Below are 17,304 nucleotides of genomic sequence, written 5' to 3'. Positions count from 1 at the left end.
CTACCAGCACAGCACAGTACAGAGTAAGCAGAACATCCCTGTCCCCTCCATCTCCATCCCGCCCAAGGATCAACAAAAGCCAAGATAAACACAAGTGGAAACAAAGAAAAAACAAAGAGGGAAAACAGATCGAGGACAAAGAAAACAAAGTTTGAGATACACAAAATACGAAGCTATTCACAAGTGCATGGACTGATACCTTAGGTAGGTAGATTGCTTTCCAATCCGACAAAAATAGAAACAAAATCACACCAGTCAAGGTTTGCGCTTCTGCAGCAATCTCCATGCCCGTCACCTCCCAACATCCTCTCAGCTGCTGTGGTAAGTCAGTCCCCTGTTGGCGAGAACTGCAGTCTTCGGCGCCCTCCCCCTAAACACCTGTACACGCATGTCTTCAGCCATCAATACCTTAGGTATTGCCCAGGCGGACCGTTGCTGCTACTGATAGGTAGGTACTAGGGCTACCTACACTGGCATTTACCTGTAAAGTTACCCCGACTGACACAAGCCGCTGCTCCGGTCCGACGTGCAAGTCCTCGTGTATAGCAAAACTTGATGCATCACATTTGCCAGTCTCCAACACAGTAGCAGCGCTTTACACCAAGGATGAGGGTGTACTAATATTAACTGCATTGCTGCATCCTGCAGCGCAATCATAGGCCACTCTCCTTCTCCTAAACAAGGTCTCGCACATAGTAGCAGTAACGGTAACTCGCCATCATTCACACGCAGACAGACACACAGAATTAGGTAGAATGTCCATTTTTCTTGCTCCCATGTACTCCCGCATTGATAAATCATTTCTGCCCGTTTGAAACGCTTCCCAAAATGAATAAGCCAAAAGACCAACATGGCAGGGACAGATTGTAGCCCCGGCTTTCGCCCTCCGTGTAAACCGCAGATATCCCCCGGCCGGAACCACACCACACTCTGTCTTGTGCCAGCCCTGGACGGAAGCGAATAGTGGCAGATATCCAAATGTCGCTGTTCTTCGTGTATCTCGAACTCAAACCGAAGGAAAGAAAAAGAAGAAAAAAACCCCGTCATCAAAACAAAAAGACGTATTTAGTGTCGCTCTTCGGCCTGTGCCCTCGTCTTCTGAACTAAGTCACTCGTGAAAACAAAATGCGGGCTGGCGAGGGTATATGGGAAAAAAAAGGGGAGGGAATTAGAAGTAAGAAGAGAAAATAAAAGGACACGAATGAAGAGGAACGCGCATATCGGCCGTTATTGTGTCATCGTCTGCCATCCAGCCCACCCAGGGGTCTTGGAAATCCCGAAAACCGAACCGCTGTCGTTATTTGTATGCATATCCGTCCGGTCCGGCAGTGTGTCCAACCAACAAAAAGAAGAAACATGGGAGAAAAGCGTCCAATCTGCTATGCCGCGAGGCCGGCAACCACCAGGGCAAGTGGTCACATTGGTCCAAGAGATGGAACTCTAAATCGCCCGTGGGACGAGGTAGTGCTGCTGCCCTCGTGATTTCTCAATATGCGTATGGAGACGAGTTGTATGCGTACGTATTGGTCCGCTGCTCCAGGTTCGAGCCCAGGCTTGCGGCACCGCAAATGTCCGTGGGTGCGGGACTCTGCATGCCGTTGGTGGCATAAGCACCGGGCATAGGCTGGAGATTGCTATTCGCATGTGGCACGTAATCCGACCCTACCATCGGTGTGTCGGACATGCCCATGTACTGCGGCTGCGGCTGCGGCTGCTGCTGCGGCTGCTGTTGCTGTTGCTGCTGCTGCTGCTGCTGCAAAGCCTGGTGGTGGGCATCGTATCCCGGAGAGGGAGGTGCATTCTGAAAGCTGTAGCCCGACGAGGGCATCTGCGGCTGCGGCTGCGCCGGCTGGGGCATGTATGCGTGCCGCTGGTAATAGGCGACCATGGCCGGATTCGGACCGCCCGTCGGCATGCCGTACTGGACCATGTGGTCTGGCTCAGGAGTCGGCGTGGCGGACGGAACAGCTGCCCTGGCGTGGCCGTGGATGGCCAGCCGGCACTCGCTGCGGATGGGAGTGACAAAGTCCGCGCGGAAGTTCTGAATGGCGCCATTGGGGCTGGACCCAAGCGCGATGGCGTACTGGACAAGGAACTGCATGTCGCCAAGGTGTCTAGTCTCTAGCCGCTTTCTCAGGACGCTGCTCGTTTGGGAATTCCACCGCAGGCGGCTCGGATCTGCATCTGGCCACAGCGACTGCGACCAGGTGTTGAGGACGCTTGACTGCCGCAGCAGGTTGCGCATCCTGGCCGAGTAGCTCCACTGGCCGCTGCTGGCGCCCTCGTCAAAGTGCTTGACGACATGGCTCACGTACTCCTTGAAGGTAGGGCCCGCATGGGCATCGCTTGGCGCCTCGAAGACCTGGAGACAATTCTCGAAGCCGCACGCGAACACCGTCTGCGGACACAGTGGGATCTTGGCATCGTCCAGGTTCATCCTTGACCCGCCGTGGGCGTTCTTGAGATGCGCCTTGTAAGCCGTCTGCCAGTCAAACACCATCTGACAGCCCCGATGCCTGCAGAACCATTGTGCGTTTGTGTGGTGGAAGTCTTCCATGTGGCGCTTGAGGTCGTTCTTGCGCGTGCATGTCTTCTGAATGCCCTCCTCGAGACAGAATCCGCAGGTGAAGGAACCCTTTTGCTTGGGAGCTGCTGTGGTAGGAGTGGCGTCCTCGGCGTCCCACGACGACTCGTCCGTAAGGGCTATGCTACCTCGAGTTGCCGACGGGCTTGCGTTGCGCTTGCGGTTGTTGTTGTTGCTTGCTCGAGGCGAGACGTTGGAGGCGACACTGCCACATGTCGACGACGTATCTGAGAATGTGTTGCTGCTGCCTGTTGTGTCGAACACGTTTGATGAATCATCGTGCGAGCTTCGGTTGGACGTGTTGCTACTGGAAAGCATAAAGGATCGTTCCTCGTCTGTAGGAAGGTAAATAAGTTAGAGGCGCCGCCACAGACTTTCAAGCTTACAACAGACTAAAGCTGTGCCTGTCAACCAGCAGCAGAAAGTATATCAAGCACTCACATGATGATGATGGTGACAGGCGTCCTTCTTCTTGTAGCAAGCGCCCCAGTTCCTCTCGTGAGTATTTGCCAAGTAGGTGCCGGATCATTTGACGGTCGACCCGCTCTTGATGAGGGAGGTTAAGTTCGGGCGACACGCCCTCATGATCTGGCCAGAGTCCCTGAGCCATGTCTGTGTGAAACCAGTCTAGTAGTAGAATAGATCCGTTCTCCCAGAACCATATATCAAAGGGGAAGAGGCGAGGATGGTTTGATATACAGAAACAAACTTGATGCCAAGCAACAGGATGATGGTGTTGAGCTCGGCACAGAAAAGCAAAGAAGAAAAAAAGCAAATGCAGGCAAGGGGTAGTATATCGAGAGACGTGAGAGACGATGCACGCTTATCACGATCCGTTATGACGAGCAAAGGGTCGAAAAAAGACGTGGCCAAGGGCGGTGAAGAGGTTGTCAGATATAAGTAGTGGCGGTAATCAAGAGAGTTCAGGACGCGGAGAAGATATCCGTCCAACTCGTGAGAGACGAACAGGGTCTGGTGAGAATTAAGTGGGATGGGTTGGTGATGGGGGAGGGGATCGCTCAACACGTGCTGACCGAGGCGTTCGTGTAGGCCCGTGATCTAGCTTCCGTTTAGTCGGACGATGCGAACGGCCAGCGGGCAGTATGACGATGACGAATCTGGGTTGCTTTAGTCAAAAAGGACCTCAAGCCTGTTTTGGAGCAAACAAAGAAGAAGGAGTCGGTTAAAGAATTAAGATGCGCCGGAGGCGTCTGTCTTTATGGAGACGTTGATCTGAGGGAGGGCTCCGCCTCGGTCGTTACGGCATCTCCTAGTGCGGGCGAGCAAAGCAGGAACAAGGACGAAAATCAATGCCACGCAGAAACACCACGCCAGATGGCGATGAGATAGCAGCCGTAGCAGCACGAGCGGAGCGTCGCCGAGCGGCCTTTACGACCAGACGCCCCCAGGATGAGATGGATGCCGTTTCTGCGTTGGAGCCAGGCCAGGCGAGCCGAGGGCTGGCCATCGACCCGTGTGCCACCAACTGACAGCACGAGGGAGCGCATACCACTCGTACGTAGGGCGCTAGCGAAGCTGGGGGGGTGTGAGAGAATCAGGACGACGAGATGGAGTCGGCTGTCGACGAGCCTTGCGACAGCACAGGCGGGTGGGTGACAATGGGCGGGATGCCATTCCCACCAGCCAGAGCGCGTGCACATACTCGGGTCGATAGCCAGGCGCATATCGCTCGTGTTTGCTTGTCTGGGCATAAGTCCAGAGTTCGAATGGAGACCTTCTTTTCCTTCTCTATGCCAAGGGAGTCAGTCTTGCGGCATCCAGAGACCTGCTAAGCCTCTTGCACCCTAGCGGTTTCTGGTGCTGATTGTACTTAGTCCCCTTTATCTCGCCTGTGGCTGCTCGGCTTGTCTGTGGTGCAGGCAATTTGAACCTGTGTATGTAGGTATGCATGTACTTGTATGCAGGGCGTGGTGATAGCACCAGCACTTGTAGCAAGTAGGCTATGAGCTTGGCGGCTTGCTACCGTACAGACGGTTCGGAGGACCACCAACCAGGCATCCCATGCCTGGGCCGCTTGATGAGTGAGCAAGTTAAGAGGGACGTGTGGCATGAGCGGCATGGGTTCGGTGGCTGCTGTCCATGCACCATCGATGGATCCAGATACAAGGCCGGATGGTTGTCACCAAGCCAGCGGACTGGAACCGCAGGTTCCACTCAAGCAAACCAGGGACCGTCTTATTCGAAATAGTGGCAGGCTGCCGACGTCGCTGGGAACGAAATCCAGAGAGACACGAATGCCCAAAGAAGGGACAAAGAAAGCTCCAAAGTATGCAACGCGGCCTCCATGGAAGTGTAGACGAAGCTTTAGGCCTAGTCAACTCATAGCGTTGGTGCATCCTGCGATCTCTTCCTTCGTCCTGGTGGTTTGTTTCAATGCATCGTTAGCTTGCATCCGCACGCATCTTCTCCAAATTGATCAGGGCATTGGGCTGACAAGGTTGGGCCGAAGGGACCAATGCAACGTCAATGCCAATCAGAAACGTTCTCGAGTTGCGCTGAGAATGGACAGCAAATGCCTCCGTACTCCATCGATCCCTTGGATACGGAGGCCTAAGAAGAAGCGGATAAATTTGATGCCCGACTCCCTGGATGCTAGATGCTAGCGGTCAGCCACCGAAACGTCTGGATATGCAGCTGCTTGACCGAGACAGGTAGTGCTTTCGTGCCTTAGGGGTCGACAACCTTGTGTAACACGAGCGCGGCTAATACAGGGGGCAGGGCATGGTTAGCATCCCGGACGAGCAATTGCCCAAAGAGTGACAGAAAGCTTGGGTTACCAGCAGTCCAAGTACAGTACTTGTACAATCTCCTCATCACGGCGTCAATATCTTCTCCACGCCGGCGTATAGGGCAGACCTGCAACAAAAAGGACCGAGTATTGCGACTCTGTGTGAGGACAAAGAGGGCTCGATGAGGCGCCAAGTATCCGCAGTCAGCCGTAGTAGTGTTGCGGAGTACATACAATGCCCCGGTCCTCTCAAGGGAATTGATGTCCTCTCCACCCTGGTTGGGCCGGCGTGCGGTCTAAGAAGCATTCCCGCATTTCCTCCACACACGCCTCTCACACGACCCGACAGCAGGGCTGAGTAGCGACTGGGATATCCCAGGAGCTTTAGCACTGAACGACAGCGCCGAGGGGCCGTGCTCTCGGGACCAGATTGCGATGTGATTTGGAAACCAACAGGGGCCTCTCGCAGACAACCACCCCTCCCCCCCTTTTTTCCTTCTTTTCTTATGGCTAAAGCGCCTGGCGAGACAAAAGAGCTGCCTTGAGATGCCGTTACTCACCTGGCAGCAGGCCGGGGTAGATTGAGAGTTGTGGCTTTGCTCTGTGGTCATCGCAAGTAACAGAAGCCGTAATAACTTGATGTTCGTCAGCTACCCGGCCCGGCTGCGCATCAAGCATAGATCCCAGATACTACTATCGTCATTGTCTTACCCGCTTCCTTTCCCCTTTACTCCTTATCAATGGCAGCAAGCATACTGTTCCAGACTACCTCGGTACGGCCTCTGTGGCGCCGCCGCTCCGTACTTCGTATTGCCGTCCAGAAGCCACAGCTTCATCAAGTTGAAGACTGTGGTGAGGTGCTTAGCTCTTTAGGTCGTGTCAGCCGTGTCTCCAGCATCAGTGGCCCGGGAATTGGTGAGAAACTGAGAAAGGAAAAGAGGCATCTACCTGTTCGTCGGCAACGCTTCTATAGTCATAGATAGCCAAATGAGCATGAACGACCGCAGTGACACGCATCTTGAGTATTTGATATCCAAGTCAGGAACGCAGAGATGCCTGGGAACCAGCGACAGCCGAACGGACGAACTCGTATTGGCAGATCCTGGTAATCCCCTATGGCCAAGACAGGCGTATGGCAGACTATCGAGCCCTGGCTTGGCTTTCTAATACAGCATCAGTAGCACTTGTAACTGGCTATAGTCCTCCTGCAAGAAATGTGTCGTTGAGGAGCGAACCATAAGGCTGCGTGCTACAACTGTCGCGGCCCCTCCCCCCTTTCTAGGTAGTATCAGGCTTGAAGTTAGTAGTAGTGGTACCCCATTTTATGCCGGATAGAAAAGTACTCCGTACATACTCCGTGTCGTGAGCAGGGCCTTCGGGGTTTTGGTTGGAGAGCGTCGTCCTGTGTCATACAACTGACTGCGCATGCTGCATGGGGGCAGAGGGGACGGCACCCCGTATGGTAGCTGTCAAAAGGCTTCCCAAGCGAAACCAAGCGTTGTGCATTGACGAGAAGATCAAGCAATTCTGAGTTTGGTCGACCGTCGCATTTCCCCTAGAAAGGCTAATACTACTTGTACTCGTAAGTCGAGCCGGCCAACGCTCGCTCGCCTTTGCATCCGGAGGGAATAGTGCCATGTACTCCGTAAGCTACCTACCTTAGTTCGCATAGATTGCCCAGCTTGAACAAGCATCTGGCCAGGGTCGGCCCATCAAGATATGAGCCACGGCGGTGCGGATAAAACGGTCTGCGGCACAGTGTCATCCGTCTGCGAGACATGGCGTGCCAACCAAGCTGCAGGTATCGTGTGCCATTGGCCGGCCGGCACCAGTTGCCAGATAGTCAGTAGACTATCGGCTCGGGGTTAAGGCGAGAGAAACAAATAAAACAAGCGTATTCCCCTTAGTCATGCTATCAGGCGGAGGACAAGCAGATCTGGCTTCCGAGATTGCGGCGATCGCCAGAGGCGGCGCCATGGGATGGGATAGGATGAGATACTAGGAGGGGATGCGCTGCCAGCCAGGCAACGCAGCTGCGCAAAACGGCGGGTGCGTCAGAACGGCAGTTGCTGCAGTGCGGTGCGACGGAGAGGCTGTTGGTTGGTCAGTGTACGAGCACGAGGCTGAGGCTTGGGATGCGACGACATGCAGAGCAACAGAATGCGAGCCATGTAACGCGATCAGTCAACATGAAGCGGCAGGATAGTGGTTATGGAGTCGACTCGGGAGTTAGCACATTGGTTAGCAGCTCGCTACGGCCGACTAACGAACGCCGGCGGAGGCTGTCGGAATAATCCAAGGACCGACTGCAGGTGGACGACGGGAAGGCGGCAAAGACAGTTGCAGCTGCCCTGAGCAGACAGTGGTGAGTGACGGCAGTAATACTACAGACAACCTGCCTTAGTGTGACTCAGAAGGACGTCAAGGACGTGTACGGATTACGAGCATCTCGGTCTTCTTCTTCCCCCCTCAAACCCCCGCCTCTGCTGCCGTTTACCCTCACCCGTTTTCCCTTTCTTCTGTCGGATATAAGGGCCGTTGTGGTGGCAGAAACCTGGGCCAGTTTCAACCCCCTGGCCAGCGATCGTCCCGGGCTTCCCGTCAGCCAACAAAAAGACCCTGACGGGCCCTGGAGAAAATCAAAATCAGGATCTTCTGCCCTGATTAGAAGAACATTTCTCAGCGGCGCCGGACCTGGCCAGCGCTCCTTGTGCTAACCCCTTTCCCGCAGTTGCTATTGTAATCATTCGACGGCCGACTGCAGTTGCTTCAGGCGCCTGCCAATGGCGCCTCGGGTACGGCATCCGGAATGCGGTATATGGGCAGAGACTCGGAGAAGAGGTGGCTGTTTGTGGCAGCAGTCTTTCTGTCCCTCCCGAGGGGCTGGAGCGCCTCATCGACTTGTTCCTGGTACTCACCTTGACCCCATCATGGTGCTCCGTATGCTGACCAAATTTGAATAGACTCTCAAAGCCAGAACCGGGGGTGTGTAAGTGCAGCTGGATGTGTACTCCCTCAAGCGGCGCTAAGACGCCCTTTTGATGACGGATCCGCGTCTGATTCCAGGGCCGAACCTGTCCATTACTCGTGGGACGAGTCCTCTTCCACGAACTCTGTCTGCGAATCTGGGAGCTCCTGGACGAGTAAGCACCTACTTTGTACTCCGTGCTCGCGGTAGGGATACTGCTGGTTACACTTGCGCGGCGTCAAAGGATTCTGGCAGACCTCCCACTGCCCGGATGAGATCACAGCTGCCATTATACTTTTTAGCGCATAATCATCTGAACACCGGGATAAGCTGGACCCATCCTGGTGGGTTGATCTGCTTCACCACCGAGTGCTGCTTGTGCTACCACTAGCACCGTTGCAGCAGCACTGATCTTGTTCTTGGAGGAGTGCCCCAGACTGACTGGCAAATAGGGACAAACGCAAAGCTGGCAGGGGTCCAAGCCCAGTCAGATCGCTTAAGGCCGCAATATCCATCCTCAGCATCCTTCATGTGGCAGCAGGTCCACCCATAGGGCGGAGCTTTGGTCACCACTTGGCAATGCCTGTCTTGTTCTGCGCAACGCAAATGAGCCACGAATGCCACCTCCGCAAAAGCGCGAGGCTGTAGTACCGACCCGTCTTCTGTGCAAGTACGCAGTACGGGCGTGCGAACGACTTCATCCATATCTGCAGTAATATACGACCTGATCCGACACGAACAAGTGGCATTTGTTCACTAGCATGCACATAAGCACGCACATACTACGAGGAATAGTACGAGTACCTGGATGCTACCCGCAGAACAAGCCGTCCGTCCAGAAGCTTGGCCTTTTGCGTTGATACATCCGGCACCACTCGGCGGCTTCGCAACACTACGGGCCCAAACTATGCCTCAGCTGCCAACACTACCGAGGTACGAGGTACTTGTACCACGGAGTACGCTCTGATTATCAGATCCTGGCGCCGGTAGCGATCGACTAACTTGCTTCGATACAGCTACTGGAAACGGTGCTACATACGCACGGAAAGCTTCCGGGGTTGTAAGCATTTCTAATCCTCCAGTCAAGCGCAGAGGATGGCTCCTCCAACCACTGGCTCGCTTGCCACAGAAGCAAGTTCTTCACTAACCTGGGCCTTGAGTAGATGCCTGGAGGCTAGAGTCGAGATGATCATCGCTTCGACGCTAGAGGACCACCACCCAGGCGAGCGAAATCACCGTTTATCCACAGCCAACAAGGGTCCGCTCCGGATGTCTTTTGGTCCGTCCCATGGGATCGAAAGCTCACAGAAGACGAGAGGAGCATAATTAGCCCACTTTACCACAACGTGGCAGATGCTAGCCAACTTCGCGAGTCTTACGTACAGCATTAGCTGCTTTGGCAACTTGCTCATAATACAGGGTACATACCGGACGAAGGTGGTTGTGATACTTCCACTTGCCAAAGATGACTTGGACTAACTTGGACCCGATGTACTGCAGAGTTGATTGAATGGTTCGCTGCTTCAAGACCAATAGGTACGTCTCATATCAAAGGGAGCATTTCGAATGATAGCTTGCTGCCCGTCCATGCAGACATTGACTTATTGCACGACAAGCTGGCACTACAACCGATATCCGTGCTGCATCCACCTCTCAGGAACCCTTGGAGTGCACATACGATGATGCAGCTGCTGTCCACTTGGCGCTCTCACGATCCTTGCGATAACGTTAGCCGGTCACTCTGGTCTGAGAATTTCTCCGTTCCGTGAACGGCGCCCGGATTCTGATAGCCTTACCGGGAGGGCGCATGCGCCTACCGTACCAAATACTACTACTTCATTCATGTACGTCTCTCTGGTTGATTCTATTTTTGGGAAAGGGGGTATGAGTACTCCGGGGTTGGATGGCACCCGGGATGAGAGCTAGTCCACAGTCTATCGATCCTCATCGATCAAGAGGAACAGACTGCTACCTTCAAACTCTTCAGCGTAGATGTATCAGTTGAAATGGTGATCAGATGTTTGGACAACACTCCTGATTATCATCAAGCTATGGAGCCCCAATTACGTGTGCATACTAACTCAAACGTACAGTCGCGCAGACGAACGAGATGAGAAAGAAATGAACGATCCTGGCAGCGTGATACTATGGCAGACGAGGGCTTCTGCTGGCCCGAAGGAAAACCAGAAACTCGTCTGGTACACAATGACATACTTCGTACCCCCCGGGACATGATATTCTCAAGTGACGATGACTGGTACTTTGTACCGCCACAGCTAGTGGATGACAGGGACAGCTTGTCTGGTTCCCGGAGGCATATACAGATCTGGAATACGCCCCCCTTCTGATTGAGAACTAGACGGACCAATAACACGAGAGACAACAGGCCAACCCACGTCCGAGATGAAAGGAGACTGTCCAACATGGATGCAAAGCCGCTTTCCCGCTACCGTCGGCCACGGGTGAGCCGACAACGAGTGAAACCATATGAGCGAGCGTGGTGTTCTGCTTAGGCTATTTGGACTTGCTGCCCCAAAACGTTTAGGACGGGACGGAGAACGGAGCCCGGAGAAAGGAGAAACGGAGAACGGAGAACGGAGTGCTAGACAAGAACAAGCCTCGGTCTGGAGAACAAACCGTCACGGCCAGCACGCCCCACGGTGTCTTGGTATTAATGTGATGACTGCCGTTTTCCGAACAAGAGAAGGCGTCGAGTCTGCAGATGGGCCCGCGTTGTGCGCCTGTGTCATGCCGCTCCAGACCCACGACGGGCAAATCAGGAAACCACCTCCGGCACTCGGCGCTCCTCGGCGGTTGAACATGTGGCACAGATGCCGCAGTGTGCAGTATCTGATGAGCAACGACACGCCGAGGCGCTGCTGCGGCTTCTGCCGGCAGTTGAAGCATCACAACTCGTGTGGCTAGCTCCTTGACGGAGGGGAGCCTCGTGTCCAAAGGGCGGCAGCAATACACGGCTGTGTGCCTCTGCGCTGATGGTCATGTCTCAGTGAATGGTTACCGGATGCCCGACTTTGATAGCAACATGACTGACCTGATCCAGCTAGCCAACGAGAGGCCAAACAGGAAGAGGAGGCACCTCTGTTAGTGATTACTCCTTTCTCCATATTACTTTGTTCTCCTTACTTTTTCCTCTAGGCTGAGGATTGTCCTGGTAGTACTACTTGTACATCCTCCGCATTACCGACCGTGAGGTCCGCTAAACAAGCGGCAAGCCCGCTGGGTCCAGAGACGGAAGTTCTGATTCCTTTATGGGCCTGCTAAGCCTTACAGGTTTTCTCAGGTGGTTAGCCTAAACGGCCATTAGTCGAAATGGGAAAGACAGTCAGGCAGAAAATACCGTTGGTCGAAGAGGCACCCCCCTCTCAAACAAGATACTGGCCGGACAATAGTGACCTCGCCGTTGCCTACATATCGTTTATTGCCGCGTCTTTGTGTAACAGTAGGTTCTTTTGATCTCCGGCCCATATCCGAGAACCATGCGTCATACGGAGTATCCCTGATATCCAGGAGTTCTACGAAGCAGCTACAGAGTAGCAACGGTCGTTTCTCTTCCTTGTCATCCCCACCTTTTCGGCGCTGGAGACACCGCGCTATTCCCGGCCCCCTGTTGCTTGTCAACGTGCCATGTTGCCGACAGCCATCCGGCCCTTTGTTGACGATTCTATCTGGAAAACCCTCAAATTTCTTGGGAGACTTGACTTACCGGGCGGCTCCATATTGAAACTCGGATAGACTGCATATCCGAAGCAGAATATTTCCTCCAATGGGCAGCCAGCCAGTGGCATCGGCAGTTGATTTCCTCGCGGGTATCGGTCTTCTCTCGGAAGACGCCGTTTATTACCTGTTTCAGTGAAAAGTCAGTGCCTGAGATGCTCACTATCTGTGATATTTTTTCATGTGTGAATCATACGATCCGTCTGAGCATCCATAAAGCTGACAAGAGGGCACAGATTGCAAGGAAGAGGGAAACAGACCAAACCACACGATAGGAACCTAAAAGTGTCTCCGCCTTGCAAGCTCTAATGCCCTAGTCGAAGCATCACTATATACTAACCGCTTTTTATTATTTGTCTATCGTTTGTATATGGGCGCGTCCCTCAGCGTCTTCTCACTTACGCAGCGTGGTCTTGCTGGCACGCTTGCGCCCATTTCGGCAGTTGTAATCTACAACTTTGCCCATCAAGAGGTGCCACCGGCCTTTTCATCGCAAAAGATGCCAGAGGGGAGACGGAAACGGCAGTAAGCTCCTCCGTTATGCGACTCTCATTGGCTACCGACAGTTTTTGTCTTCCCTTTTCTCTGACACATTCTTTTTCTCTGCTTCCCTTGTTGCCATGCTCTCGAAGGTCTTGGCTACAAGATTGACTTCTTCTGTGGGGGGTGAGCATGTCAGGCGACCAATCGTTGCTTTCCCCTTTCCAGTGCTCACCAGTCCCGGTTTTCGAGGCTTGGGTGTGGCGGCAGACAAGGGGCCAGGGGGAGGGGGGAGGGTGTGTAAGAAAGGTGAGAGTATCAGAAGACCGTTTTCTTTTCCTATTCGGCCAGGGCAAGCCCATGCTAGTGAAACGAGTTGGCGTTCATCTTCGTTATTTTTTCGACACGAAGCGACTCCCGGAAGGAGTTGGTTGCGGGCCGTGTTGAAGCGAGTGAGACGGATGATACTCGTTTGCCCGTGGCTTGAATTAACTTTGTGCTTCTTTATCGTATATGTGATAGGACACGAGAAGACATTGGGTCGTGTTCAAGGGGACCTTTTGGTGAGTTGCTCCTTTGCCCCTTTTTGCCGCGTTCCAGCAGCACGGCTATCGCATTGTGCTGTCAGCTCACCAGGGATCCTAGGTTACACACATCGTTCATTATCACAATCGACGAACTCGACGTCGTGTCATGCTCAGGGGGGGGCTGCTCGCTGGATCCAGCATAAGCAAGGTATCAAGCGCGGCCTCGTTACACAAAGATGTACGTGTACGTGTAAGTGGGACGTTCGATACAGATACGTGGATTCCCAGGGTTGTATTCCAAATTGACTGCTTCTTTGTCAGATTCTTCTTTCCCAGGATAGAAGGACAAAACGGATCATTGTCTATCCAGAGGTTTACATGGGAGAGATCAAGGAAAACAATTGGGTCCAGCCTCGCATGACGGACTCGTCACATTACTTTTTCTCGTTGCCCACTCTTTTTCTCCCTATCTCCTTCTTCAACTCAGTTGGCCTCCCTCGACTATATAGACGGCACTGCCTCGAGCGGGCCGGCTCACCACCACGGCCTGCTCCCTCTGCTCGTCGGTCAGGTCCAGCTTGGAATAGTACTGCTGCTCCAGCGCCTCCTTGACGGCCTGCACCTTGTCGGCCGGCACGAGGTGGACGCTGCATCCTCCCCACCCGGCTCCCGTCAGCCTGCTGCTATACGCCCCTGCGCCACGTGAGATTCGACATATCTCGTCTAGCTCGGGACAGCTGCATTCGTACAAGTCCCTGCAGGAGTCCTGGGTCTCGTTCATGAGCCTGCCAAGTTCCTCGTTGAACTGAGTCGTGTCTGTCCTTCCCGTGTGGAGGGGGCCCTCGAGCAAGGCTAGGAACTGGACGACTCGCAGCGCCTCGGTGAAGACGTGCAGGGCTCGCTGCCTCAGCTTGAAACGGTCGGCGCGGACGGGGAATCTGGACATGAAGCGCTTCTCTAGCTCCGGCACGGACATCTGGAGGACGGAGGCGATTTCCTCCCGCGTGTAGCCGTCCTCCCGGGTCAGCGTCTCCTTGGTGATGTCTATCAGCCGGCGCAGCTCCTCGTCCTTGGTAAGGCTCTTGGCGGCGGCGTAGTCTGACCCGCCGTTGTGGTAGAAGAAGGCTTCGTGGAACCCCTGGAGACTAATGCCGAGGGGCCCTGCGTCCTGTGGCAGCTCCGTGCCGGGTGGGTTGAGCACGGCATTGAGGTAAGCAGCCGCAAAACTGACCTCTACGACACGGAGGTTGTAGTGGATGGGTCCAGTGACATGCTTGTTGGAGGTGACGAATGATTGCGCGATCACAAAGCAAAGCTCAGGCCGTGTTGGGGGAAACTTGACGGGGCGGGCAGATAGGCTGGGGGTGAAGGACACGAATGTGGCGGATCCTTGCTCCGAGAAGACGGAAGCAGCCTGGTCCATGCTGTGGCGGTGATTGTCAGCATCGTACTATACACGCGTTGTATACGGCGAGGGGGGATCTGATGGTGCGATGGTAGTGTGCTGCTGGTTCCAGGTTTATGGGGAGGGGGGTATGGAGGGGGGAAAGGGGGCGTGCGAGGTGTGGGTTCGTCGATGTCTGAGTGCTTGCTTGCTGCAGGACAAGCGTACATGAGTGCGTACAGGAGATGTTACTCCGTGGAGCAGCAGCAGAGCAGATACGTGTATCCACCTGCTGCGAGGAAGATCATGAGGGATGCTGGTGCAGATTTTACGCGGGAGCCAGGAGAGGCAAAGCAGAGAACGGGGCAAAACGGGGGCCAAGAAGCGATCACCAAGAACGTACCCTCCGGAGTTGACGCCAACCGCGCGCTCGCTGACGATGGCGAGCTCGGTCAGCTCCTTCTTGTCGACGGTGGTCTCGCCGTTGGCGGTCATAACGGCCAGGGCGCTGGCGGTGACAAAGGCGGCGCTGGAGCTCAGGCCGCCGCCGACGGGGACGTTGCCGTCCATGAGCACCTCCATGTCGCAGGGCCGGAAGTCGGCGCCCTTTTTCTGGTAGAGGAGGCCCAGGGCGCCGCGGAGGCCGCTCTTGAAGTAGTTTGTCCACTCGAACTTTGTGGAGTCGATTTCGACGTCGCCGCCGAAGGGGACGTCGAAGTCGGCGGGGGCGAACTTTGCGTCCTGGACGTTGCGCACGCGGATGGTGAAGGAGGTGGCGTCCGGGGCGGCGGGCTTGGTCGAGACGGCGATGATGGCGTCGGCGGTGATGGCCATTGGCAGGACCGAGTAGAGCGAGTAGTCGATGTGCTCGCCGATGATGTTGACGCGGCCGGGGGACCGCGAGATGAAGCGCGCCGGGTGGCCAAACTCACGCTCGAACTTGGCCAGCAGGGCGTTCCATCTCGGGGCCTCTGCTGCGAGGGCGGACGGGGGGTAGATGTCCGCCAGGGAGGATGCGGTTGGGACGGGGCCGGACATGGTGGCGATGCTGTGTGCGAGTTGGGAGTCCTCCCTGTTGGATCCTTTTGACGGAGGTTTGTATAGAGAGGAAGAGAAGTGAAGACCCCGCGATGCGAGGTTTGGTATGCGAAGCTGTACCCCGCAGTGGTTTTCGGAGAGAAATCAGGGGTTCTTTTGCGCTGCGCTCTATGACGTATGCAGCTCCGGAGCTCCAAATGCAGATGATTGCGATGCGCCGAGACAGATGACGAGTCGAGATGGTATTTGAAGACAGTCAGACCGTTATGAAGCGCTTGTTGAGAGTCAAAGGAAAAGATGTATATAGCGAGGAATAAAAGGCGCAAAACATGTGACGGCCAAGAGCTTTGAAGGAATAAAGGTGCATCGCAGACAAAACCGGATGAACACGCGATGGGTTACATAGAGTGGCGATCCTCTTTGGCGTGATCCTTCTGGGAGAGCCCGTTCGTTTGTTCGGCCGTTTTGCGGGGGCTACGGAGATGGATCGTGGAGCCCCCAACTCCGGTTTGCCTTGATATAAGCGCACGAGTAATAAAAATTACGCTCAAGCAAAGTCGACAGAGCGGTTTGGTCGGAAGATGGCAATGGATAGGCGAGGTATGACTGAATACGCAAAGATAGTCTTCCTCGTGTTAGTTGATTATGTCGCTAGGATCCGTTTGCGCATAGTGGGAAAGCACATAAGATGTTAGGAAAATCCGCGGGAAATCCATCGGCGGTTTTCAAGCATGTGCTTCCGAGAGTACTTGCGCGCCTTGTTGGTCTTACATTAGGTATTTTCTGGACCACCTGGGACTGCCCCCCAGGGAATAACCTATCTGACCAGCAGCACGTTTCTTACCCTTTTTTTTTTTCTTCTCGGATTTGGGTAGATGAAAGAAAACTGTTTCACAGAGACGGAAGATTATTCGGAGAGAAAAGCTGTAGAGATCAAGAAATGTGCTTTTTTGGTGTAAGCTCGGCAGGCATAGGGTAAGAGAGCTCTCCACGATGACGCGAATGAGATGGACTTGACGTCGAGAACTCTTGGCGCCGTTTTTGAAGATGGCTGTGTCTTGAGTATACTACCTTATTGAGTTGCTATTCAATGTGAACTTAAAAAAAAAAAAAAAAAAAAAAGGAAAAGAAAAACGTATTAGCTTAGAAGTGGTGTTCTGGTAGAAATTAGGCTGGTAGATGGTAGTTTCATGGCTGGTGTTTGTTGGGCAAACAGGTTAAGTTGAAGAGGACGGCATGCCAACCACCGCTTTCACGTAAACACGACGTTAAATCAAGATATGAATCATAATAAAAGAGAGAGAGAAAAAGAAAAACTCAAGAGTGATTGGCCTCTTCTTTCTCCGTGACTACAATGATCTGTTCAAAGAGCACTCTCTGCTGATGTACTCTTTCTGCTTCTCGACTTATAAGCAATTATCATCACGATCAACATCACTTACAAACATCTCAAACAACGGAAGAATCACAATAAGAGCGCAACCTTCATGTTAGTTGGCTCAAAGAATAGCGCATCCTCATGTTGGGAAAGCTCAAAACTATCGAAGCAAAGCTCCCTTCTGCATCACACAATCTCCGTTCCATCCGAAATAACTCATAGCATCCATTCCCCTACCACAACTCATACTCTCCAAGAACGCCAAACTCATCCTTCATATAAAGTAAACCCGCGTAAACGGATACGTTAGAATTGCTTCAACCATCAATCAACTCCCACTGGCACCGGCACCGGCTCTCGGCCCCCGTCTCCGTCTCCGTCTCCGCGGAGCCAAAGCATCGAACGATACAAGTTCCCAGCACACCGACGATCGACGCCCAGCATCGGGGATTCAAAACATG

General features: G+C 53.9%; 2 protein-coding genes across 2 annotated transcripts; both read right to left on the bottom strand.

Annotated features, from left to right (window-relative positions):
- Positions 1-1,486: 1,486 nt before the first annotated feature.
- On the bottom strand, positions 1,487-3,194 carry BBK36DRAFT_1158483 (hypothetical protein; the record flags this gene model as incomplete). The annotated part of the gene is made up of 2 exons (XM_024894115.1): positions 1,487-2,919; positions 3,026-3,194. The coding sequence occupies 2 exons, from the start codon at positions 3,192-3,194 to the stop codon at positions 1,487-1,489; spliced, it is 1,602 nt and encodes a 533-aa protein (XP_024750972.1).
- Positions 3,195-13,521: 10,327 nt separating this feature from the next.
- BBK36DRAFT_1140291 (galactokinase) lies at positions 13,522-15,465 on the bottom strand (the record flags this gene model as incomplete). Its single annotated transcript, XM_024893366.1, has 2 exons — positions 13,522-14,467; positions 14,831-15,465. 2 exons carry the CDS (start codon positions 15,463-15,465, stop codon positions 13,522-13,524), a joined length of 1,581 nt encoding a protein of 526 aa, XP_024750971.1.
- Positions 15,466-17,304: the final 1,839 nt, after the last annotated feature.

Source organism: Trichoderma citrinoviride, assembly GCF_003025115.1.
Source record: "Trichoderma citrinoviride strain TUCIM 6016 unplaced genomic scaffold BBK36scaffold_5, whole genome shotgun sequence".
Classification (NCBI taxonomy): Eukaryota; Fungi; Ascomycota; class Sordariomycetes; order Hypocreales; family Hypocreaceae; genus Trichoderma; species Trichoderma citrinoviride.
Note: the sequence above shows the minus strand (reverse complement) of the source record. Positions and strands in the feature narration are given on the sequence as shown.